This window comes from Platalea leucorodia (genome assembly GCF_965183815.1).
Source record: "Platalea leucorodia genome assembly, chromosome: 5".
NCBI lineage: Eukaryota > Metazoa > Chordata > Aves > Pelecaniformes > Threskiornithidae > Platalea > Platalea leucorodia.
In genome coordinates this window covers 76,909,428-76,935,262 of record NC_138827.1, presented here as the reverse complement: position 1 = coordinate 76,935,262, position 25,835 = coordinate 76,909,428, and the positions used below count along the sequence as shown (strand labels likewise).

General features: G+C 40.7%; 1 protein-coding gene across 3 annotated transcripts; it reads right to left on the bottom strand.

The window, feature by feature from the left end:
* Positions 1–407: 407 nt before the first annotated feature.
* On the bottom strand, positions 408–25,737 carry NFE2L2 (NFE2 like bZIP transcription factor 2). Of its 3 annotated transcripts, none has more exons than XM_082314010.1 (5): positions 25,601–25,737; positions 4,828–5,097; positions 4,578–4,673; positions 3,739–3,918; positions 408–1,677 (listed from the first exon to the last, which is right to left on the bottom strand). In XM_082314010.1, the coding sequence occupies exons 1-5, from the start codon at positions 25,628–25,630 to the stop codon at positions 469–471; spliced, it is 1,785 nt and encodes a 594-aa protein (XP_082170136.1). In that variant the 5' UTR covers positions 25,631–25,737; the 3' UTR covers positions 408–468. The 3 variants fall into 3 exon arrangements, with proteins under 3 accessions (XP_082170136.1, XP_082170137.1, XP_082170138.1); XM_082314011.1 differs by lacking the exon at positions 25,601–25,737 and adding an exon at positions 25,063–25,193; XM_082314012.1 differs by lacking the exon at positions 25,601–25,737 and adding an exon at positions 14,284–14,466.
* Positions 25,738–25,835: the final 98 nt, after the last annotated feature.

The window sequence follows — 25,835 nt, the reverse complement described above, 5'->3', positions numbered from 1 at the left end:
GCAAGTATAAATGTGTAAGAAAAATGGGAAACAAACACTATTGCATATTTATAAAAAAGTATCAGAAGCCGTACTGTTTGTCTTGCAAGAAATTATATTTAGAAGGCTAAAATCATTTTTATATATATATATCTATCTCAAATCCATTAATATAACAAGAGATAGGAACAGTATATAAATATGGTATCTTTATATTTACATGTATATGGAAACTAGTCAAAGTGGTGCTATAAGAAGGAAACATCTGATATAAAAGTGAGATTACAAATTTTGCATATGCCCACCTGCATTACACTATTAGTTTTAAACTTGCATCTTCCATAAACTAATTATTAACTTTAAAATTATCATTGCATAGAATTGCTTGAAAAATATTACCTAATTCTGCATTTCACCCCACAGTAAAAACTATCAGGATAATGATACAAAAATAATAACTCGGAGAACAGTAGCCAGCTGTGCTGCCCTTCAAAGTTTAGTCTCTGACTTCTTGCTTTTGGGAACAAGAAAGACATTGCCATCTCGAGTTTGCTGCAGTGAATATTCACTAGGAGAGTAAGACTTTCCATCTTCATCACGTAGCATGCTGAAGACCTCAAGGTATAAGGTGGTTAGTTGCTTTTTCATCTGACGAAGGCTTTTGTCATGCTCGCCTTTTTCCTTAAGCAATTTCTCTTTCTCATCTTTTAGGTTACTCAAGTCTTGCTCCAGTTCCACTATATTTTCCAGTTTTCTTTTACGGCAATTTTGAGCAGCCACTTTGTTCTTGCCTCTCCTGCGTATATCTCGAATAAGCGCAAGCTGGGCTTCACTGAACTGCTCCTTAGACATCATTTCGTTGAAGTCATCAACGGGCAGATTGATGATTTTTTCAACAGGAAAAGGGATCTGCAGAGCTTTTGCTCTTTGCTCATCTCTTGTGAGATGAGCTTCAAGGCAGCCTGAAGATTTATCTTTTGCGAACAGAGCTTTGGGGTGGCCTGGACCGGCAGGGGGTTCTTTCTTTGGCGTGTTTGTACACTGCAAACTGGGTGTTTGAGTGCTTGGCCCCACAGAAGAAAACACTTGATCCTGGAACTGCAAAGAGTACACGCTAGCGTTGCTCTGCGGCACGCTTCCAGGAGCACTATCCATGTCGTCCATTTCAGAATCGCTACAACCAAAAGTCTTATCTCCATAGGCAGACGATTCAACAGAGTGTTCGGGCGATGCTACGCTAGAACTTGCGTTCAGTGAAATACCGGAGTCAGAATCATTACATTCTGGTACGGGTCCTGAGTGGTTGCCATTAAAAGCTTTACACAGTGAGAAATCAGAAAGATCAATAGGTTCACTTAGAATTTCCGCGAGTGATTGACTGATAGTGTTTGTCGTTGCTGTGTCACCGTTTGCCTTTGTGTCAATAAAGGTGGTGTAGAAATCCTCACAGAAATCAGAGTTTGAAGGGGATGTGTCATTTAAAGAGTTCACACTCAGCTGGCTGGCGTCTTCTGGTGGCAAAATGCCGGAAAAGGGGCCCTCAATACTATCCAGGAAATGTGGACTGCAGTTGACATCTTTCCTCATGATGGGTAATGAGCTGTAGTAATTGTAGCTGTTGTGCATCTCTGTTGGCTTGGTTTCAGGGCTTGTGATTGTGCTTACCTCAGCCAGGTTATCATTTTCAATGTTAAGACACTACATGGGAAATGCAAGAGAGAAGTTGAGCAACACATCTCCAACGGATAAAACCTCTTCCTATAACCCACAAACACTGAATAGTTTAGCAATCAACACACACATAAAATGGGTATTACAACACTGCTGTAACCCAGATGACTACAACACACTTTTACTACGGAGAGGCAATCTAGGAAGAAGACTTGATACCTAAGCAAGACTACAAAGCAACTTGTTCTGGACAAAGCTATCTAGATTAAGAGAGCAGAGCCTCTCGAACTCATAGCAAGACGCCGAAGAGACCCATTCCAACGCTATATGGAAGCTGCACGAAGCCCTCCTGTTCTGGTAAATTACTAGTGGGGATCCTGGGGCTGCCAGCTCTGAGCTTCTCACAAGCAGCACTGCTAGGAATGGCATGAGTACAGTAAACGTAAAATTACTGAATGAGACTTAATGAGCATTACTAGCAAACAATTACTTTTAGCACTCTTAATTTCATGTTATGCGATAGATTTCTCTTCCTCAAAAACCAAGATTCTTTTAGGATTTATTGAATGAAGCAGCTGTTCAGTGCAGAGAAATGTAATTCTTGGTGAAGCAAAAAGAGTACTAACACGAAGCCTTGCAAACATTAACTCACCCCACGTACTTTTAGTTAAGCTGGCTAACGTCAGTGTGAGCATCGAGGACTATTACACTGATGGGCTTTCATTGGCTACAAGACCAATGTTCTTTCCAACGGAGTGCCAGCTTCTTAACTGAAGCTGAAATAAGTGTGCCTGCTGTCCCCAAAGAATTAGGCAATTACCAAAACGATTCTGTTTCTCTTAAGAAGGGACCACACACTGATTATTTAACCAGAGATTGTTCAAGGCTTAAGCTAAGGTTTTAAATACAAAAGCTCTTCTTTTTCTTTTCTTCAAACATAATTCATTGAGGACGATGCCCTCAATCTAATTATCATCTCACTTCTTTCAGAAGATTATTCAATTACTATTCAGAATTACTGCACTAGATAATTCTGGTTCGGTTTCTTAGTGTATTTTCAGCATCACTGCTGCCTCTTCACAGCCAATTGCCCTTGTTACTTATGTGGGGCTTTTAAGCCTACCACAGCAGTAAAGATTAGGAAACTAGGAAAATTTTGAAAAATATAAAAAGACAAAGGGAAAATGTAGAGTGGCAGCAAAAACACAGTTCCCGCAAACATTTTTTTTTTTTTAAATACGATTCCGGTTTACAGGCATTCCACTGAGCATTCATGTCTTGTGTTAACAGCATAAAGTAGAGCAGTATCATGCTGAAACATGATAATGTTCTACAGTAATATATTTGAAAATAAAATTTACTCCATTTTATAATCAAATTTAAGGAAAATATAAATAGAAACATAAGGATAGGAGAAAAAAACCCCTAGATGTCCTACGTAATGCACAATTTAGAAATATAGCAAAGTGATTTTTTTGTTCCTTTGAAAGATTCGGTTCATGTACATTACATAATTAGTTCTTACTGAATATATATAAACAGTAGCTATATAACTATATCTGACTCCTCTATGTATCTAAATATATGTTCTATTATCATCTGTACAAAACCTTTTCCTTAGATAAAAGTTGAATGCAAAAGTAACCATAAATGATTCACACAATCAGACACTGCAAAAAACCCATTTACAATAATGCTTGTGGAAACAATTCCTGTTGCAGATCCATAATTCAGAAGTGTCCATTTTTAAGCAGTTGAAATTTCAACTATGATCATCTTGTAACAAGTTGCATACAGAGGCAAACAAGGATTTGCTAAACATGGGGAGGTTCTGATTGGGAAGACAGACTGAGTTTCATTAAGGCCTTCTGATAAAAAACTAATTTCATTCCTCCTACATGTTTTTCAATATATTATTTTTAAAAAATTAAAGCTGATATTGAGTTATAGACACCCTGCAGTTGTAGAATCCAACACGATAGTAATAAACACCATCTGTTAAGATGGTATTGTACTGCATTCTCCAAAATACCATACTCTTCCAAAATACGCTATTTTTTTCAGGTGCTTATCATACTAAACCTTTACCTGTAACTCTGGAAGGGACAGTAATTCTTCCCAAACTTGCTCTATGTTCTGCATATTCTCTGCATCAGTAAGTTGAACTAGAACAGGTGATTCAGGTGGCTGAGTTTGATCAGAGGAAATGAAGACTGGGTTGCTATTGATCTGAGCAGGAACCAGTGACTGAAATGCAGCTGAAGAAGCCTGGAGTGTTAAAAAAAAAAATAATTAAAAAACCCAAACAAAACAACAACAAAAAAACCCACCCACATAAAAAACACCGCACTCAAAAAACCAACTTTGAATTTTCCAAAGCAAAAATCTGTTTTTTGGTGTTCTACCATTTCTGCAGAACAGACAGACAGGTATTTCTTAACAAAAGCATTTTTTGTAAACAATGGGATAATATAGAAATATTCCCACGAAAGGTACTTTCATATTAAAAAAAAAAAAATCTAGAAACTGGCTAGTGAAGGGCTTATCCTTACACATCAAATAGTCTGGGTCAGCACATGGAAATAAAGCAACTCAAACGCACTAACTCCAGAGAGCTACACTAAGCTCACTGTAACAAACTGACCAAGTCCACTACCGTTATTTGCAGGAACTGGAATGGTCGCCATCAGCTGGCGTTATACACTGAATCCTGGCCATTCCACACAAGAGGACCATTCCACTCCCTCCGGACACAGCCCTAGTTCAAGCCTACTACACTGCTTTACTCCAGCTGGAGTCAACTTGAGGACAAAACTCAAATCATATCGCAAATTAACATTATGCTGAAGACTCATCTTAGTAAGAGAAGACATGAAACTGATCCCCTAGAAGAGCACCTGTGAAACCGCTGTATTGAGCATTTTTACCTCATTGTCGTCTATAAATGGGAATGCTTCTGCCAAGAGCTGCATGCAGTCATCAAAGGACAAGGCCTCTGCTTCTGGTTTTGAAGTCTGTGTGGTCTAAATAGGAAAGTTATGAAAAAATGTTACTGCAGCTTTGAATAACTGAAGAATCTTCCATTACAGCAACGAATGCAAATTCATTTTAGGTAACCACTAACATGATGTCTTCCTGTGAATGGAAAAAGGTTTAAATACATATATTAGAGTTTACCTGTGAGAAACCGATTGGTGGCTCAGTATTTTCTGACTGAATGCGCTGAGCTGGCTGAACAGGAACAAATTCACCTGTCTCTTCATCTAACTCCAGCTGAGCCAGCAAGGCTTTCTCCTGCTCTTTCTGGAGCTGCTCTTGTCTTTCCTTTTCAAGTTTCTTCTGTTTCTCGAGTTCATACTCCTTCTGTCGTTGACTAAAATCAAAAACTTCACGCCTTGCCCCAAGGTCTATATCTTGCCTCCAAAGGATGTCAATCAAGTTCATGTCCTGTAATAGAAATGCTTTTTTTAAGCAAGTGTACTCCCCAGCAAAACTGGTTTAGAACAATAGCAAAACTTTTAATTTCTTTATTAAACAGGTAGACTCATGTAACTGAGGCTTATTCTCTTAAGCCTACAAAATTATCTAAATAAAATATGGTTCTACATGACCTTTCTGAAGTGTGTGAACTGATGGTTTGGTTGCTGTGGCCCACACACAGGCTCATAGATACTAAGAATTTGTTACAACTGGTAAGGTAATACATGAACTAGCCAGAGTATAAATATATTCTTCTTTCCTAAGTTAGCTCATAGAAAACATGAAGCTATAGAATGAATTATGCCACATTAAGTAATTTTTAGGAGAAAAGAACAGAAATTGAAAAGTTTGCCCACATAAGTTTTTTTCAGATGAGCTTACAAAGCTGTAAAACCTGACTAAAAACATGACGGGGGCTGTCTGAAGTAACTATAATAGCCATACCGCAAAATCTATTTCAAAATGTTTATGTTCCATCCTGGTCTTAAGTATTAATCTTAAAGATCAGCAGAACAGGGCTTCAGAGTTGGAGGATAACCTGGTTTCAAAGTCACCAAGTGACACAACATCACTGTAGCACTAAACGCAATTATTAAGACTACTAAAAAAACGTAATTTAAGGCTTAGTCTAAGTTGATGTTCTAAGTGCAGTTGGTTTGGAGCAGCTGAGTATAAACTAGAGGTCAACAGGTCTCAAATTTTGTTAATCTGCCTCATCACAGAGTCAATCGTTATCAGAGAGCTTACAATGCCCTAAATTTCTTGGAAATCATCCACCCCTTGCGTTTGTAGTGTTTCAGAAGACAAATTAAACTCTGCTATTTAGGGAAAAACAACCAGTTAATATTATTTGATTTGGCTATGATTTCTTTTAATTTATTGCATAAGGCTTTTGGGGGGAGGGAAGGGGTTAGTGGATTGTTCTAGTTTTTTACTGTTCAAATATTCAATATTTTTAAGGGCTGAAGTTCAGACTATTTTCTTCTGTAAAGAAAACCTAACACTCAAAAATCATCAATTTGTATGTCAGCTGATACAGATTTTTAATGCTTAGTAGCCACATTTGTCAGATGGGTAAATGCCAACAATTCCTAGCTGGTGCCTGGGAGTTTTGGTTTTTATGGCATGTTTCATTATTCTTAAAATTACACTTTAGCAGCAGCACACAAAAATAATGTTCAGTGTTGGGCATTCTCATCAGGCTAGCACACAGCAAATAATATACCGAACACTACGTTTCATTTAAACAGAACTTCACTGATTCAGTTAGCAGTTCTACACCCAAGATACATTTATTTTGCCATCATATCAAATTAAAACATTCCCTCATCTCTAAAGACTATTTTCATATAGAGAAGCAAAGTAACCTGAAGGCCAAGTCATGTTAACATTCAAAATGATCACTTCTGTGCAACAGCTATGGGAAAAAGCTTTAGGGGAAGTCCACATTTGAACAAACCAATTCAGTATTCTCATTTCTTTGTTAAAAATGCTATGCCATTAACACTCATATTTATACGTTGCATGAACTACTGCTACCAGTTACTAAAAAAATTACTTTCCCCTAAAATCAGGCAGTTACATAAAACATCTGTATGTAACACAATGCAGGCGTTCCCAAATCTAAGACATATTTAATATACCTTGCTGGGAGAGACCAAACTCAGCTTTAATGGCCAGCAATGAAGAAGCTGAAACAATTACAGTGGCTGCCCAGGACAATGTTTGGTCTCTCCAGATTGGCAGGGTAAAACGAACTAATTAAGTTCTGCAGTAATTGGAGATATTGCAATATGGTATAGCTTCATTAAGGGCCAGTAGTTTACCAGCTGCTCACTGTCTCCTTCTGCAGCAGATTCAAAACTGTTTCCTAGTTTCAGAGCATTTGCAATATGTTCTGGATAAAACTGCAGGATCTGGATTTTAGGGCTCACTTTTGAATTATTCATTTACAAGGCACCATCAAAAATGTGACTCAAAAGGGTTTTTTTGTGTGTATAATGCACGAGGCTGTGCATTAACAGAGCTGTTTTCCTCCCCGAGTTGCAACAGACTACAGCACAAAAATAGCAGAACTGGTGCTCAGTTTCAGTTTAAATCATGAAAAACAAAAGTGATCAAAAAAAAGAGGTACAGAAGGCATAACATGTTTTCCTGAAGAAAAAACATGTAGCCTTAGTCCAAAAACTTAGGGCACAGCTATTAAATCTTTCAGCCATACTACTGGTGTATTCGTTATCAAAAGTAGCAGCTTTGGGTGCCGTCTTCTTTGTGGGATGAGAGATCTCCAAAGACATAAGCTGGCCAAAAACCATGCTGCGGCTGTACGCCACCTCTGTGTGTGCGCAGCAATCAATTCAGCAAGCAGGATTATTTTTTGAATGAATATGCTTGCATGGTTTTCAGGATTTCCAGGATCTTAGGCTGTTGTTTAAGAAATATGACAGCATTGATTGGCTCCTGCCACCATTTTTCAAGGGACCATATCAAGAGCATATTTCAAGGGCAAAGGGCTGAGCTTTGCTAAACAGTGTTGTGCTCTACCCTGGAGAGAGATGCTTGTCAGGAGCACCTTTTTTATTTTATTTAGTTGTTGTGTTTGCGGCACTTAAAACTAAAAGGGTGTGGGTTTTTTTAATTATCACCATATAACTGGAAAAGAGCCCTCCTATTTTCAATTTGAAAAGTTCTATGTAAATACAGCAGTATTAGCCTTAACTTCGAATAACAAGTCAAGTAATTACTCTTCACATGAACAGGTTGCATGAAGGAAGTGTTCTTCTGTTCGATACGCTAATATGTAATATCATCAAACAGCACACTGATTTAAATATTAACCTGCCATTTATCACTTAGCTATAATTTCAACCAATGCTTTTAGTAGTACTGCCCTTTTCAAGACAAAAAAAAATTCTGGGCATTAGTCCAAAGCTCAGGTCAAAGTTAATGGAGTCAATATTGACCAGTGATTCACTAAGGAGTGAATCACACCCCCCAGCATGAGGTGATGGCAAAGAACTAAAAAAAATTTTTTTAAAAAATTGCAGTCTAAAGCAAATATTTTGCAATTTTGTTCCTTCAGCCTCCCCACAGCCTTCCTCTTTAAATTATTTCTGTGCCTTGTTGAACACCATCACGCACATACATAGAGGTATCCACAGACACAGGCAGGAACTCGATTTTAGGTTTATCACTGGAGTATTTTTCCCCTTCCACTATGAAAGCATCAAAAAAAATAACTGTATTTGAAGCCTGGAGTGTTTAACTAAAGCTATTAAAAGGTATTTTACTTCTTGCCTGTGCCTCAGGTACCCTCTAATTTTCTCAGAAAGATTCATTTGGAGGGACGAGCGAGCACAGATTCGCATCCAAACTGGAGCACGTGCATGGAAAGTCCTGTGAAAGACTCATCTGACCCACAGCTTGTTGCTGCCCTTCGGAACCACGCTAACCACTTCCCTTAATATCAGACGTATTTACTGTAAAGGCGCCAGCGGTCCCTCACATGACGGAGTCCACAAGTGCCCGTTTGTTCTTTCCTCCGTTGTGCAATTCCTTGAATTGCATCAGAGGAAACGACGGTTTTGGCAGAGCCAAGAGGCGGCGCGGGACGAGCCAGCCTCCCCTGCAGAGGAAGGACCTGCGCCCGGGAGGGATTGCAGCCACGATGCTTCCCCCTCGCCTAGAGTTCAGCTCTTTCCCACTGAACACCAACGCCTGTTTTGAGGGGAAGTACATTACGGTATTTAATGTGTGCATTACCGTTGTCCAGCATTTCTAACTTCTCGGAAAATAATGTGTTTTTAATATTTTTCCCAAGCAGACAAACAGTGATTTGATCTTATTTATAATATTTTCTTCACAATTTTGTGGGCAGAGAAAGAACTTCTTTCAACAGAGAAGGACACGCTTTGCTTTCCCATGATCCATGTAAGCAGGAGGTGCCTTGTACTCATGGTTTGATTTTTTTTGTTCATTTAGTGATATGCTCTTCCAACCACATTGATAGCTTAGTTTGGACATATAAAGGCACTTTTAATAAGATAAACATAAATGTTAAACAATTCACATTAAGCCACCATCTGGCCCCCAATGGAAATTTTCATGTTTTAGATTTACATATCGGCATTTGCCATCTGGGCAGAGTCTGTTATACATTTTATGAGAAAATCTCTGACTACATTGTAAAGTTTGACAATTAACTCTTATTGCTCCTAAGCAAACATGTTTGCAGTAGGGTAAACAATGGCAAGAAACCCTGTTTTCATGTTATTTTCATAGACTGACTTTCATGCTTTAAACAAAATGCTAATCTTTCATTTTATCCCCGTTTGGTTTATCTGACCGGTTTTGTTTGGACTGTAAACCGTTTACAGGTAGCACTGGTAAAGTGGAAACATCCAGTGGCCCAAGTGTCACCAGAGAAACAATCTCAGAAAGTGCTCTCGGACAGCGCTTTCAACCCATTATTAGCTATCCCCTTAATACAGAGCACATCTGTGGGTTTTGCACTTTTACTTCTTAAAGTCATGCCTTTTGCAACACAAATTGAGAAAGCATTAGCAGTACCTCTCACCAGACAAGGATTTGTTTTTCTTTCCCATGATCCATTAGCACCTAACTCCAAGAAGACAGACGATTTCACATGCCAGCAGGAATAAATGAAAGAGCAACAGAATCAATAGATATTGCATCCAGCTGGGGAGCTCAGACAGGAACCTTACAAGCAGCAGGAACACACTCCTACGGCTTATTCACAGAAAGAGAAATAGCAAAGTATCCCCCAATTTTTATTTACTTTCCAGAAAGTGAAAGGAATGAACAAAAAGCACCTTAAATTTTTGCTGTATTCAAAAAAAAAAAAAAAAACAACGTGGGAAGTGAGAATTGACGACCTGAGATACTCCAAGGCAAGAATGAAAGGGAGGGGATCAAGTAATAAAGCAAGGGCAAGTGAAGGAGCTGGAAGCATCTTACCACTTAAGAAAAGCACAGGCTGTGGAAGCAACAGCTAATGTCTTCCCCTCATTATCCTCAGGAGGAACTGATTTTGTTCAAGCAGGTTTTAAGAATGATTTATAAATCATTCAATGTTTTCAGATGATCTCTGAAATCACCAAAACTAGTGGGTTGTTTTCTACATCTTTTTCAAGGTAAGTTACTTATTTAATTACAACTCATAATTTCAGAAAAAAATCCTGGACACAGAAGCCTTATGCTTCAGAGAAAGCACAGAAAGCAGATGAAGTTAGCCCAGCACCATAACTTTTTAAAAACAATTGAGTTTTGAAAGCTGACCCATAATTTTCAATCCCTTACAACTGGAAATTGAAAGAACAAAAGTTAATTCAAGAATGTGGAAGGGTCAGTGAGGACATGAAAAATTTGAATGAGCAACAGCCCTTACAAGAATGGGGAAAAGGGAATAGCAGAAACTATTTATGCTGGAGGGCAGAGGGGTACAATAGCAATTTTAGATGTGTGGATTTAGGATTTGGAAATGTGACAGAACAGCCAGCTGTCAAACAAAGCCATGTGACAGCAACCTGTGATTTGCGAATGCGCAAGGCCAAATCCCTGACTGCCCTGTGGAGCTGCCTGCTGTCCCACATTCTTCACCAAGACCTTCCATGCAATCTAGGAGGAAACAGGGTGCTTGGGTGGGTGTGAGGGGGTGTCTTTTTTTCTGTCTTTCACACCTGTGCCACCTTACGACTGGTGTAACTGGACTGACACTGAACCGGTATGTCTTGACACTGAAACAGCCTACTTCTGCTTCTTGATGCCTGTTTGCTCTTCCTGGCCCTAAAGAGTCTTTGGATGCCCGATATCTTGGTCTGCAAACTCTTTTTAAGCCCTGGAAGGCTAACTTACCTGAAAAAGGACTCAAAAAGGGCTGGAAAGCCATAGCTATAAAGAACTGTTGTTGTAAGAGAATTTCCACTCCATGTCTATATAAATAAGCCTGTTGAAAAATGCTGACCATGTGCCTTGGGACATTCTTCTGCCCCAACAGAGACATACGAGATAAGCTCAGTCCCTGAAATGTGTTTGTAGACAAATTTCATTTTCTTACTGAAGAAAGAAACCTCTAGAATGCTTTGCCAGGCCAGGAACAGAAGTCTTGGTATTTCATTAGCTAGAAGTGTTTAGCCTCTGTTTTCTCCTAACATACTGCTCATCTTCCAGATTGTACCTCCCACTGTATTCCAGCAGGCTCTCCTAATAAGTACCAAATTGTCAGGATCTACTCTTATAAATTAGATTAATAGAAAAACTCCACGGCTGGATTGTCCAGCATTCTTAAGAAAGTTTCACTATAAGCCTTGCTAGGGCATTATTCTCACAAAGACGGAGAGACGGTCTGGCTGGCTGGAAGGACAATATTCCCCTACAAGTGCAATTCTGGACACTACCCACCCACTCTCCCAACCCTCACTCCAGAAATAACTCCTCTGAGAGGTGATTTATGTATTTCAGCTGAAGCGTCATCTTCCAGGAACAGTATCAAAGGCTACGACTGTAAGATCTGTACAGCTCCCAACATGATGGTTTTCCCATATGATACATCCTACGGCAAGCAAGTTTTCCAAACTGCCAGGGAAAATATATACTTCGTATATTCTCCAGTAATAGTGAAAAGACAGGTTTCTTTAAGCCTGAAGAACATAAAATGAGCAAGAATGTAACTGTAAAAGAATAGCCGTTGTAGGCTGTTTATGATCATTAATGTACTAACTTCATTCCAACTCCAAAAGTTGCAAAATCCTAATGCTGACAGTAGAGTAAGACAACAGCAGGTAAAGAAAAACACCCTCAATCAGAAAGACAGCAAAGAGAAGGAAAAGGAGGGACAGAAAGAGCAGTTTACTTCTTCACTTTGACAACAGTTTTCTCTCTTTCTGCAAAATCAATCCTCACCTCCATGCCACTCCTTAAAACACTGAAGAGGCGCGAGAGCCTCACAGCCCTCCCTTCCAGCCTGCGGCACAGCAGCAGGAGCGACAGTCTCCTCTCTGGCTCATTAACCTCTGAAGTCAGAAATACATATATATACCCTTTTCCCACCCCATTCAGTCTGCCTTGATGTGACCATTTCTGGTACAAGAGATCAGGGGATTCTTGCTCAGTGCTGCAGATCTTTCTGCAGAAGACTGTTTGGTGCTCTATCTCAGACACTCCAGAAGTAGCTGTTTTTCTAAACTGTTTAATCAATACATATTTTAGAAGGTAGGTTTAAAATAATAGAATTTAATATAGAGTATGTGGTTTCCAGGGGCTGAACGGTCCGAAGACTGATCCTGCCTCAGCATCTTTAAAAAAAAAGGGGGAGGGAGAACTAAAACCCACTATCTCATTTGCATGGCTTACAAAAAGCAAAAGTCTTAAACCTGACATGGGTACTTATTTTCTTTGTAAAATATCTGATTTTTCAGAACTTATTCTCTAGTATTCATGGCCAAATATGTCATGCATTGTATCTGCTCCAAATTCCCCTATTTCTGCCTTAGTCTAAAGGAAAAGTCAGAGTGAGGTCTAGTGTTGTGAGCTGATGCCAATGAACTTTTCTTGAATAAATTGAACTATACCCATATTTACAAGCGCTACCCTGGCTGCTAGGCAAAAGCCAAAAATGGTCACTGGCATCATCCAGCTCCTTCAGACTTAGTCCTAAATCTCTTGACATCCCAGAGTGCTTTCTGGAACATCAGCATCTAAAGCAATGAATCTTACATGTTTTCAGACCTTTGCTGTTTCCGTTAGATGGGTTTCATTCTTCCTTTTTCCCTTTTACGTCTTAATTATATTGTGTTAATCTAAATTTTACTTTTCCACAGTATATTTGGCTGGTTTAAAACTGTTGTGGCCCCTTCTACTCAAATTCTGAATCCCTCTTTCAGCTTAACAACAGAGCAATTTACATGCTACTTCTTTACTCTGTCTTGCATCAGCAGCATTACAAAATTAAGTCAATAAGCACACAAAGTTAATATGTATTCAAGTTACAATCTATTACACAAGTTGCATAATGAAATTGGGCAGCTGGCAAAAACATGGGATTGTTTTATAAAAGAGTGGGTTAGTCTGTCTATTTGTTTTTACATGCTTTATACATCAACAAAACTCTGCTGTGTTGCCCCAGCAAGTAAACTGAGTGATTCTGTTGTGGCTGACTTTCTAGCTGTTGTCTAATCACCACGTACTGCACCTCTTAACTCCATTTTGAAAAGTATTCAAATAGCAGCCATCTCAGACAGAAGTCTACTTCATTTCAGGAAAAGCTGGTCTTAATGGCTTTGTGTTTGTTTTTGGTTTTTTTTTTTTTTTCCTCCCAAGTTAAAACTGCATCATAAGAAATTTGACATTTATTGAATTTTGTCATTTATACAACAGAAATCCTTACCCTACATGTAGACAAATAACATAAAAAATATACAGCATCTGAAAATACTGCCGATCTTTTAACCATAGGAATACAAAAGCCTTTGTGTCCCAATTCATTTTATATATTGAACCTACAGTAGTTGAAAAATAATTACCTGTTAAATGATTATCTTCAAGCTATCCAGCTGTACCCAGCCAGGCATGTACTGTATGCGGACATTGCCACAGGCTGCTCATTAGTTTATCTACAAGAGGATTTATTTATAATAATGGCTCAGTCATCTGGGAAACACAATCCCATCAAATTATAGCATGCTCTTATGTCCAATGAAAGAAATCAGGAAGAAAAGATGAACACAGAAACAGAGAAAAGAATCTAACAAAACTGCAAATAACATATTTATTACGTTGTATTAACCTTGGGTTATAACCTATTAGCCACTATTTTGATTTCATCAGGATTACACACTTTTTGGAAAACCGTGTTTCAAACCAAACAGGAAAACATTGTGCTTGTTTGTGGCTCGAAGTATTCTCCAGGATTATTTAGAATCTTTCCTGAACCACAGATTTTCACTGTACTGGGATCTTATTGTAAGATTCCAGTTTTTAGCTGTGGTTTTGCTGATGGCTGGGCAAGTTATAGGGACAGGCACTGGATGGGTCATTACAGCTGCACTACAGCCTGGTTGTGGAAACTGCATGCTCTAGCATTACAAGAAGAAGGTCTCACCAAGTTTCACTTCACTGACCTCACAAGCAACTTACGTTGTTGTTGTTGTTCGTAGGTCAAACTACAATGGCAAGCAACTGGAATAATTGTGTGGGTGAGAAAGCAATGAGGTTCACTAACTGTACTGCCAGCACACATCCATCAGCCCTCCTTCAGTAACACAGACATCTACTCCAGAAGGCTGCACCAAGGAAATTCTTCCACGCTTCCAAGCTGAGCTGACAAAGAAAGAGTAAAGATGCTTTCAACTCAGAGAACTCGCCACACAAACACCTCATCACCCTAGAAGTACTATCTTAAGACTAAAAGCTTAAAAATATGGTTATATTGCAGGGAATACAGTTTGTTCCAGAAGTGGCCAGCTGTGATGTGTTCTGTATACATCAGCCCACACCTGGCAGAGTATGGAGGTGCCCACCTCCCACTGCAGTCTGTGGGGCACAGGTGTTAAATACCTTTATGGATCAAAGTCTTGCAATTAATGTGCACTTTTCACTACACAATTTATATAGATAATGCTGGGAATTTAGTGTCCATGCACAGTTTCGAATAAATAAGCAGGGTCTAATTTTTTTTTTTTTTTTTTTTTGAGTGTTCATATACACTTGGAAAGGTTATTTAGTTTCTACAAGGGGAAAGGAAGAAAAAAACAGAAAAAAGGCCAAAAATACATTGCTATTCAACTGCTCACAACTGGACAGTACAGGATCATAACAGATTTGAGGAAGGGAGGCCCAGTGTGGCAAATTTTTCGCTGTGGTGACACTATCTTTCCAAACAAGTAATTCATGGTTAAATGGTATGTTTGACACCACACACAGCCTTCCTTAGTGACTGCACCTGGGTCAAGGTAACCCCCAGTATCAATACAGGCTGGGGGATGAAGGGATTGAATGCAGCCCTGCTGAGAAGGACTTGGGGGTACTGGTGGACTACAAGCTGGACACGAGCCAGGAACGTGCGCTCGCAGCCCAGAAGGCCAACCATATCTTGGGCTGCATCAAGAGAAGTGTGGCCAACAGGTCCAGGGAGGTGATTCTGCCCCTCTGCTCCTCTCTGGTGAGACCCCACCTGGAGCACTGCGACCAGCTCTGGGGTCCTCAGCACAGGAAAGACACAGACCTGTTGGAGCAGGCCCAGCGGAGGGCCACAAAAATGATCAGAGGGATGGAACACCTCTGCTATGAGGACAGGCTGAGAGAGTTGGGGTTGTTCCGCCTGGAGAAGAGAAGGCTACAGGGAGACCTTATCACAGCCTTTCAATACTTAAAGGGGGCTTATAAGAAAGATGGGACAAACTTTTTAGCAGGGCCTGTTGCGATAGGACAAGGCGTAATGGTTTTAAACTAAAAGAGGGCAGATTCAGACTAGATATAAGGAAGAAATTTTTTACAATGAGGGTGGTGAAACACTGGAACAGGTTGCCCAGAGAGGTGGCAGATGTCCCATCCCTGGAAACATTCAAGGTCAGGCTGGATGGGGCTCTGAGCAACCTGATCTAGCTGAAGATGTCCCTGCTCATTGCAGGGGGGTTGGACTCTGTGACCTTGAAACGTCCCTTCCAACCCAAACCATTCTATGATTCTATGACATACTACAGAAAAGCTTTAGGAAATAACAATACCGTTCAACTGTGCACTGATGACCAAAAATGCTCTCCCTGAATTTACATGAAACGTCATAGAAATCGTTACTTAATTTGCATGAACGGAGTTTGTAGAGCTTTTCCCCTTCTTCCAGCCACACCAAGGTACATGATGAGCTGTTTTTCCATAGAACGAGGCAAAAATAGATTTTACTCATTTTCTTAAACACTTGTAATTCACATATTTCTCAGCAAAAAACAATCCTCTAAAAGTCATCAACCCCCACAAGGGTTTCAGGAAGCTCTTCCACTTGAAGCTCCTGCAAAGTTAAACGACTAAACCAGAAAGCTCAAGAAGGGCCAACATGTCAGGTGTCCACACGCCAATTTATCATTTTTGTACACAATGACAGCTTTTGCTTAAAAAAGGTAAACCCACTAAGGAACTGAAGAACACTGTGTACAAAAGTAAAGCTTTGTTTCTGTGTGGTGCAATCCAGCCCCCACTTTTTAAAGTCCTGTGTAGTACTCAATTTATAAATTTTGAAAGCAAAAAGAGCTAATTCATCTTCCAAGGCATGAACCAGAGTAAGAAAATGGTTTCATACCTCTTACCAAATTATATAAAAGCAGTAATTCTTGATACCCTCAAAAGAACAAAACTCCTAAAACTCAACCATTGGTGATAGTGTCCTTCCACCCAAATCAAAAGCTTCCACTGCCCTCCACTGTCCTTGGGGCTTCCATGTCTGTCCCCTTGGAGTACACAGGAGGCTCACCGGCTCACAGCTGATTATCACAGGACTGCCTCTTTCAGCCTTTTGATTAAATGGGTAGGTGTACCTAAGAAATCAAAGTAGAGGCCAACCCTGACGTGTGTCCCCTCACACATTCTACCAGCACCTACGATGGCCAAAACAAGACTGTTTGCCACAAATAATAAACATGTCAATACACCTCTTCTATCCATAAGCAGCAAACATACTCCAGGCTTGTTAAGATGGTGAACAAACATTAAATATTGCGGGGAGGCTATCCAGTTTTCAAGCATATTACAGTACAGTATATTTAGCAGACTGTTTCCAAAATCAGTATTTAAGCTGATCTTTCTAGTAGAAGACATTACAAAAGATTTTATTGCTTTCCAGATGTAATTAGAATCAATTTGTTGACTAAAAAGGATAACACGATCTCTTGTAAATAAGAAAATACGGAATGCAAAGAAAATGTCAGGTTTGGATCTTAAACAGTTTTCTGCCTTTGACCAAAACACTTTACTTCCTTATGCCTCAGTAAATACTTGGAAAAAATCAGATTATAGCAAGTTATCAGTAAAACTTGCAAGATTGTAAAAATTCTCTATAGCATAGTTAATTCAGACAATGAGATAGACATCTCATTAGGGTAAATCACTACTCTCAGAGTCAGCTATGAACTGTTAATTCTGTCATTATTACTTGCATTTTCTAAGACCTTGTTCACCATCTCTGCCACATACACACACAATTTATCAAAAACTCTCATCCCAAGCTTCATTTTGAATTTAAAAATAATTCTATGGCTCTGACCTTAGTACCAGTTTTTCAGAATAGTTTAAAACACTCCATTAACAGTTTCATTATTTATCTGGCTTCCCTTCTTCATTTTGCCAGCAAAAAGAAACTTCGAGAGATGAGAGATGTCTAGGGATGTTCACACTGGCTATCAGCTGAGCAAGGGTTCCCGAGAGTGGTAGTTGCAGACTAGATTCCTGAAGTGGCAGATGATAAAGGATCACAAATCAAGCTGGAAAACATTCCACAGAACTACAGCATTCCACTGAGTCACCACAATTTATCCTAGTTGAAGAACTGACCTAATAATATTTAGTTCAAATACTCAAATCAAATTAGAAAGCACAGTATCAGAAGTCACCATGCTGTAATTCTCTGTTACCGCACACACAGCTATGAAGCACCTAAACATGACGTGCATTTCCATAGCCAAAGAATTCAATTTAAGTAATTTGGAAGACCAGCTCTCAGAAGTTATAACCTAGTTTCAAATATAAGTTCTATTTTATCACATTACGCTATTTTAATGGCACCATTTTTGTTACTGAAGTACTTCCATTTTCATCCTTAGGTATCTTAAATCCTACTTGTTCCACAAGTTTACTCAGGTTTGATTTATTTTACAAATATCAGTGGGACAATCTTCCAGAAATTCCTCAGCTGACACAGACCTGCTCAAGACTCATCTACAGTACAAAAAAAAAAGTGCAAATATAATTCAATGTTATAAAACAGAAAATATGTCCCTGCACCTCATATCAAATAATTCACAGAAGATTGCACCAGAGCCTACTGTATGCTTGTTCCAAGGACACTTCATGACTATATTACCTGCACTGGTGCATACATATCAGTCACTACTTCTGCGATATCAGTGAAGACAAGCGTTAGCGTAACAAACTGGGGTGGGATACTCCCACTGACACATCTCTCATGACCTCTGCCACTAAAGTCTCCGTGTTCTCCTTCCAGCCATGAAGCTTCTTAAAAATTGTTACCCATCTGAGCTGAGCTGCACCAACCTTCAGAGCTGCCCAGCCACCCACCCCTGCCACCCTCTTTTGCCCATCATTTTACTACCCAGCTGACTGCAGAACATATCATCTGATCACAAAACTGCACACAATTTAACTGGAAATACCCTGTTTTAGGAGAAAATTCATCCTTCTTACCCAACAGCACATAACCAAACAGTTCCTGAAGACAGAAAGAAGAAATGACCGAGCATCCAGGCCAGGACAAAACACAAACGCCAGCTGCAGAGCAGACAAAGATTGGCCATGTTGCATGGGAGCCGGCAGCATTCAGAGCGGCAGACCTGCATCGACCGCATGCTGCCTGGGAATGCTGAACGAGGATCTTCCAACAGCCCAAGCAGCTTAGGAATTGCTCCACTCCAATTACAGCAATAAGTAGGGAGGTAGTAATTTTACCACAAGGGTTCAAACAAAACACCCCAGCATCTTTCTATTATAGCTCTTTATGGCTAAACAGCAGTGATGATCGGAGCAGGAAGCAGATCAAAGTCACAGCAGCTTTTCACATAACTCAGCTGTACAAAAATCACTGCTTCAACATTTAGTGGGCATTAATTTCAAACACAGCAAATAAGCACACCCTTAATCATAAAACAAACCTCTTCTTAAAGGCAGGCTATCAACCAAGCTCCTTCTGAGCCAATTTCTCAAGTATGCAAACTTTGTTTTGCAAGCAGTCTCCAGGAGTGGATTTTTTCATACTTACAAGAGACAGCATGTAAAACCAATACAGCAAACGGCAATAAAACTTTGAAACTGCAAGACAGGGGTGGAAGCAAGGAGAGAAAAGTTGGTATCTTTATATTTCATAGTCATACAGAAGATACTTCCTTAAAAGGTTCGAAAGAGATGGCTGCAAACTGGTCTTACATAACTTGTTGCTGCAACATCAAACTTAAAGGAACTTTCTTTGCCTTTCTCTTCTCTTTTTTTTAATTGTATTGTTCATAATAATACTGCAGAAGTTGGACTAAACATCTTAAGACTTTGCAAGACGAGTACAAGGCTGGGTGGTCTCAACTCTCTCAGTACTGCAATAGCATCAACAGCAAAGACACACTTCTTGACTTGGTTTAGTTTAACTGTAAAGACAGGAAACATTAATAGTCATTTACAGCACCTTCAAAATAACTTAGCTAAAAATAAACACTATTTTATATTCCTTCTTCCTAGTACAAAAACTGCAGCTAATCAGGCCAAAATCAGAAATCTAAACTGACATAATTAAAACTTCAACCAGACCTGTAGTATATAAATTGCACCCACATAAGTACTATTTTAAGCTATACCCATTCTACTACAGCCTTGCCAATTAGCGCTTGTGCTAGGGATTACTAATATACCACTGAGCAGTGGTTATGCTCTGCTGGTAGAACAATGCTAACTTAACTGAGTTATTAACACTCTTGCTAACTCCTGTTGGCTTTCCATCATCTCCATGATCAACGTACCAAAACACTTGAATTAATCCTTTTAAAGTGAATATTAAAGTAGAAATTAAGAGCCAAACACAAAGCCCATGCTATCAACAAGTAACTTTAGAAAAATCAATATGGCAGTTAAAGAAAACTGAGCAAATATTTCACCAAGAATTCAAAATGACTAAAGACGGAAAACAGACGATGCTTCGTAAGATGAAGACAAACCCTCTTCTGCAAAGCAGTCAAATGATTAAACATTTTTATCTTTACTTGATGTTGTTACAGACTGCTTGGTTATCCAAATTAATATTTAATTTAAATGTATGGTTCTGAGAGACTTTGCTTCCATTTGAAACGGGCACTATTGAGCTATGCATGACAAGATAAAACTAAATTAATATTAAAACAAGATACTCTGCTGGGGAATGTATTTTTTTATTTCCTTATTTTAAAAGATGGTAAAGAAAAATTAAGAAATAATTATCTAAAAATCACTGAAACAAAGAAATCCTGAGAGAGAGCTGTCCCCATGCTTGCTTCAGTACTGTGCTGCAGAGTAGTAATACCGTTCCTATACTTTAGAAAAACTCAAGTGCTATACAATCAATTAACTTCTTGCTATTGCCAATTAATATGTGACTGTCACTAGCTTTGCTTTTCCTGTACAGAAAGCAGTTACTGGGTAGGAAAGATAAAAGTACACAATGCCTATCTTTTCTTGAAATGTATTTGCCGGTGTCTGTTTCAGATAAGCCTTCCATGGTTTAATGCAGCTTTATACACCACAGATAGCGTTGCTGGCTTCATTTTTACTGGCTGGTTTAATCGTTTACCTTAATAAAACAAATATGCCATAAAAGTATTACTGTTGAGCAACCCTGGGCAGGATTTCAGTTCGCTGTTTATCAGTCATCTTTGGATAGCACGAATTCAAAGTCATGACTTCCAGCTTCTCCTACCTGACTTTTCATTGGTCTATGTAGAAAGACTTGCATACGTAGCAGATGAAGTGTTTCCAAAACCAGTTAAACTAGATTATTACCGAAAAAGAATTAATCTGGCCAACACATTGTATTCTTTTCCCTTCACCTAAACTGTATTCTGTGGCACAAAGTCCAACTTCGGTATAAAACACAATCAGAAAACTGAACAGACTTCAAACCCTTTCAAGTTCTCTAGGAATGTGCTATATTAAAATTATAGCTTACTTAGGGTTGGAATGAGATGGAGGCCAAAACAAACTTTAACTAGGTGATTAACCTAGAGACTTTGGAGGACTTTTTGCTGGCTGCTATTCAAGCACAGCAGCAGGGGATTAATATTTAATTCATGCCAATGGGTTACTGCCTGGACTTGTACCGCACTAGCCTCAGCCAACACAATCATTGCAAGTACATCACACTTTCACAAAATGGCCTAATTTTAGTGAATGGTTTAATCATTTTAAAGCTTATCTTTATAATTTCAAAGGGGAAAAAAAAGGCAAGAAGCACTGTTCTAGATACAGAAATCAAATAAATGCCTTCTTTCCAATGAAGGACACATCCAGCGTTACAGGCACGGGCACAGTTGGTGTCATTTACTGTCATCATCTGAACTTTCTATATTTTCTCCTTCTCCCCTAAGCTCACCCTTTTCTGGGCCTGCAATTGACTCTCTCACACTCTCCTATAGAAGTCTAATGCGCTCCAAAAAATTTCAATGACAAACTCTGACAACTGTTGCTGTTTTGGAATTTGTTTGGTCTACTGAAGGGCCAAATATAGTAAAATTTTACAGCTACATAGGAAAAATATTTTAAAAATAGTATGAATTGATTTTACTGAGAAAGTAAATGACAACTATTTCACTTAGCTCCTTCCACCTCTAGTGTTCCTCAACATCATCTCACAAAGCCCAGCATACTCCACAAAGGTACCTGAGATTTCTTTAACAAAATAAATATGTTCAGTATGCTACTGCTACAGGCATTTCAGTCAGGATCACAAAAGTAGTAATACCTATCAAAGAGAGATCTTTCTGCTTTGCAAATTTAAGATATAGAACTTGAGGAAAAGAAACCAGAAGAAATCAAAAGGGTATTGAGATGCAACAACAGATAAAATAATCTGACACATTTTTAACAATATCCTTGTCCTTCAGGATTATACATAACCTGCTGCATTCTTATTCAGGATAAGTATTATACAATCTTTATCTTTTCAATTAAAAAAAAGAAAAAGAAAAAAGGGACAGAGCCAAAATTTATTCTTGCCCATGAACATTAGCGGGAAGTGTACACAAACCTTCCTAACCACCCACACAGTGCTATAAAAATGTCTCAAGTTCCTTAAAACACACGAGATCATCCAGCTGCCCTCTGCTTACACTGAATGTTCTTTTTTGTTCCAGTTTGGTCTCTTTCAAATATTTCCCAACAAACTTTCAAAGCCAAACTCTTCTCCAACTTTGAGTCCTAACCACAAACTTCTTCAAGTCAGATTTTCAGAGGCAACTTCTTACACTTTCATCCATTTCCGATATAATTGTAAATTCTTCACACATTTTAAAGACAAACTATAGAACAGTGTTCATATGACGAATATTTACTACAATAACAATAATATCGAATTAGCTGTTCTCCTGAAAGGATTGACAGGGTCAGTTCCTATTAATCTACATTCATTTCAGCTAAATATACTACATTGCATTACATCTACCACTGGCTTAAGTGAAAGATATTCTTTTGTGAGTTTTGAAGGAAAGAAAGTTCTATCAGTGCAGCTTGATATCAAGGTGAGCACAAAAGAACCGAGAGGGTCAGAATAAACGCATTTTTACTTACGACAGAGCTTGTGATACTCTCTCATCTACCTCCTCCAAACTTGTCCATAATTTTAGATAACACTATATTCAGAAACATGGATGTTTTCTTATATTGAAATTTATCTACACACATAAATAGATAAATAGATATTTCTACAGAAACTTGATCAGATATTCCTATTCAACAGAGTTATTAAACCTCACTATTAAGAAACAAAGCAAACCAAACACCAAGACTTGTTGCCAGGCCTGAGCAGTGCACTTGTTTGTCTTTGCCTCCAGAATCTACCTCATGTGGAAATGATAGGCCATTAGGGAATAAAAAATAAACCCATTCACTTGACAATTTAATGCAGCATGTCATAAAAAAAAAGTATGTGTAATTCCTTATTAAAGCCCTTTAGACTGAAGAGATTATACTAATTGAGCTGGAGACTCTTCAGGGCAGTTCTCTACATAGAGAAACCCTAGCATACACTTACACAGGCATTCAATTATTTGCTTACTTGGTTTTGCCAGTTTTTACAGCTGTTCTGACTTCAGTCTAAGGGCAACCCACAGCTTCATTCTTTGTGTTGGAAAATGAATTCTTTTTGCTCTCTTCTTGTTGTGAGGCTCAAAATGTAATAACTGATGAGCTTGTTGAACTGTTTTACAAGGTTACAAGCAACCATTTCAATAACTTCAAATTTACTGAAGAGGAGAACAGCTACTATGAGAATATGATGCTTTCGTATGTCATTTGAAACATCCTGACACTTGTTCCATTGCATTCTTTTTTTTCAGATGTTTTGATGTCTGTGTTGTTAGTGTGTAATAGGCAACATCCCATTTCACCTCTGCATACAGAGGTGCACCCTATTTCCAGGCAGCGAGGTACAACAAAGGAATACTTTTTTCAAGAATATTGCAGGCAATAGCACTGCTAACTCCCACAGAAGTATGTAGCAGAAAGTGGCGATTTTACATTCTGGTTAAGGAGCTTGATCAATCCCAGTCCTTCACGTTCACCTTTACTGCTATGACAATTGCTACCAGGCACATAAAAGACTAAGAGCTTGTACTGTATTTGTACTCTCATTTTGAGTGAACGTTTTATGGGAAAAGGTATTTGAATTTTCCATGTAATAAATACATTTAAAACTATATGTCAAAGATGGTAATCATTTACTATCTAAGAAATGCAGTGCCTTCTCAGGCTAGGTCTGCAAGAGAAAAAAACAGCAGCTGTTGAGCTCAGATAGCAAAATTGCAACAGGTGGCTCGGTAGAAAGGGTTTGACAAAGTAGGCAAACATGTAACAAAAGCTAGGTTTGCTGGCAGAGAAGCCACAGTGGCTTGGGCAAGAAGGTACAAACACAAGTACACAGGAATCAGTCTGTCAAGATTCTCTGGGAAACGAGAGCAAAAAATCCAGCCATAGCTGGATACTATAGGCAAGAAGAAATTCACAGGTTGTTTACATAGCACAGGCCAAGAGCCTGATTTTCAGTGCAGTATTTTCCAAGAAACCTAGGAGGCAAGGTGGAGGTCACGGCTGCGCTACCCGGGGCCAGAAAAACAGACGGGCCAGGCAGAGCTACGAGTGGCCTAAGACAGAAAAGCAACAGCATTCAATGAACAGAAAAAGGTATATCCAACACTGTTAAAGAAATGTTAGCTGTAGGAAGTACCCCCTTATATATCCTAAAGGACGGACAGACGTTAAAAGCAACTCTTGCGTAGCATATAGTGTACTGACATACACTGAAAGAGCCTCAAAACTCTTGAGTCTTAAATTTGTAGTACTGAAAGAACTAAAACAGCTCCAGATTAAGTTTCAAGTATTACTTCTTTAAGCCAAATACCTAGTGGATAAGGGTATGTTTTCCATTTAAAAGCCAAAGAGAGACATGTAATGATTATACACATTTAAAATGGAGTTCAATTATGTTTTCAGTTATTCACCCCACTCTTGTACAACTAGCTTGCAATACAAAAGTACCAAACCTCCCCGGGCTTTTAGAGAAGAGGTTTCGTAGCACAAGAGCACAGAACACAAATGCATCCAGACACCCCTAAGCCTCCAAGAGATTTGCCTCAGAGGAGACCACCAGGACTTCACCTCCTCCTGTGCCAAAACCCCAGAGAAGGGCTCCGCTCGAAGCCCTCCGGAGGGGCTGCCAGCAGGCGGGGGGCCGAGGGGGCACCCCAGTCACAGCCCCCCACCGGCAGCCCAGGCCGCGGCCGCCGGGGTCACCCCCCCTGCGGCTCCGCGGGCCGCCTGCGAGGCCGGACCAAGCCCGAGGCCGCCCCGGGGAGTGCGTGATTGTGCAACAGCTGCTGCCGGCCGCCGCCGGCGGGGACAGGGCCCCGGCGGGGCAGCTGCGAGGGGCAGCCGCGCAGCAACGGAAGGAAAGCGGCGGTAACTCACCCGAGAAGGGAGCGAGAGGCGCACGGAGAGGCCGGGGGCAGCGAGGCGAGGCTGCGCCAGGCGCGGGCAGCCCCTCGGGCGGCGGGCGCCTCCCCAGCCGCTCCCTCCGGAGCCGCCTCCGGCCCTCTCGCCCTGCCCGGCTCCTCCGAGCTCCTGTCCCCGCCCCCGCCCGAGGCTGCCCGCAGCGGGCAGCTGCCGCAGAGGCGGCTCCCGGAGGCCCTGACTGACCTTCCGCCACCGGCGCGGGCGGGAACAGACCCGGCCCCCCCGGCGGAGCGGAGCGGAGCGGAGCGGAGCGCAGCGGTGGGGGGGGCGCGGGGGCCTCCGCGGCCCCGCCCCGGAAGCGCGGCCCCGCCTCCACCATGACTCAGCGCCTTCGCAGGGGCGGGGCGGCGCCACGTGCTCCGCCGGCCTCGTGACCGCCCGCCCCGCCCCTCGCCCGGGCCCCCAGCGGGCCGCGCCCTGCGGGGGGGCGGGGGTGCCGCCGCCCCGGCCCCGCTCCCGCGCCCCCCCGCCCGCCGGCCGGCCGCGCTCTCACCTGGGCGGCGGGGGGCAGCTCGATCTCCATCGCGCGGGGCCGAGGGGCACGGGGAGGCCGGTACGGCGCGGTGGCCCGGCACCGCCTGCCCGCTCGCTCCGGCGCTGTTTGGGGACGGAGGCGGGCCGGGCCGGGCCGGGCCAGCCGCCGCCCCCGCGCTCCGCCCCGCCGCCGCCCAGCCACTCAGCGGCTGCCGGACCCCGCGGGGGCGGCTCCTTTCCCGGCAGCGGCGGCG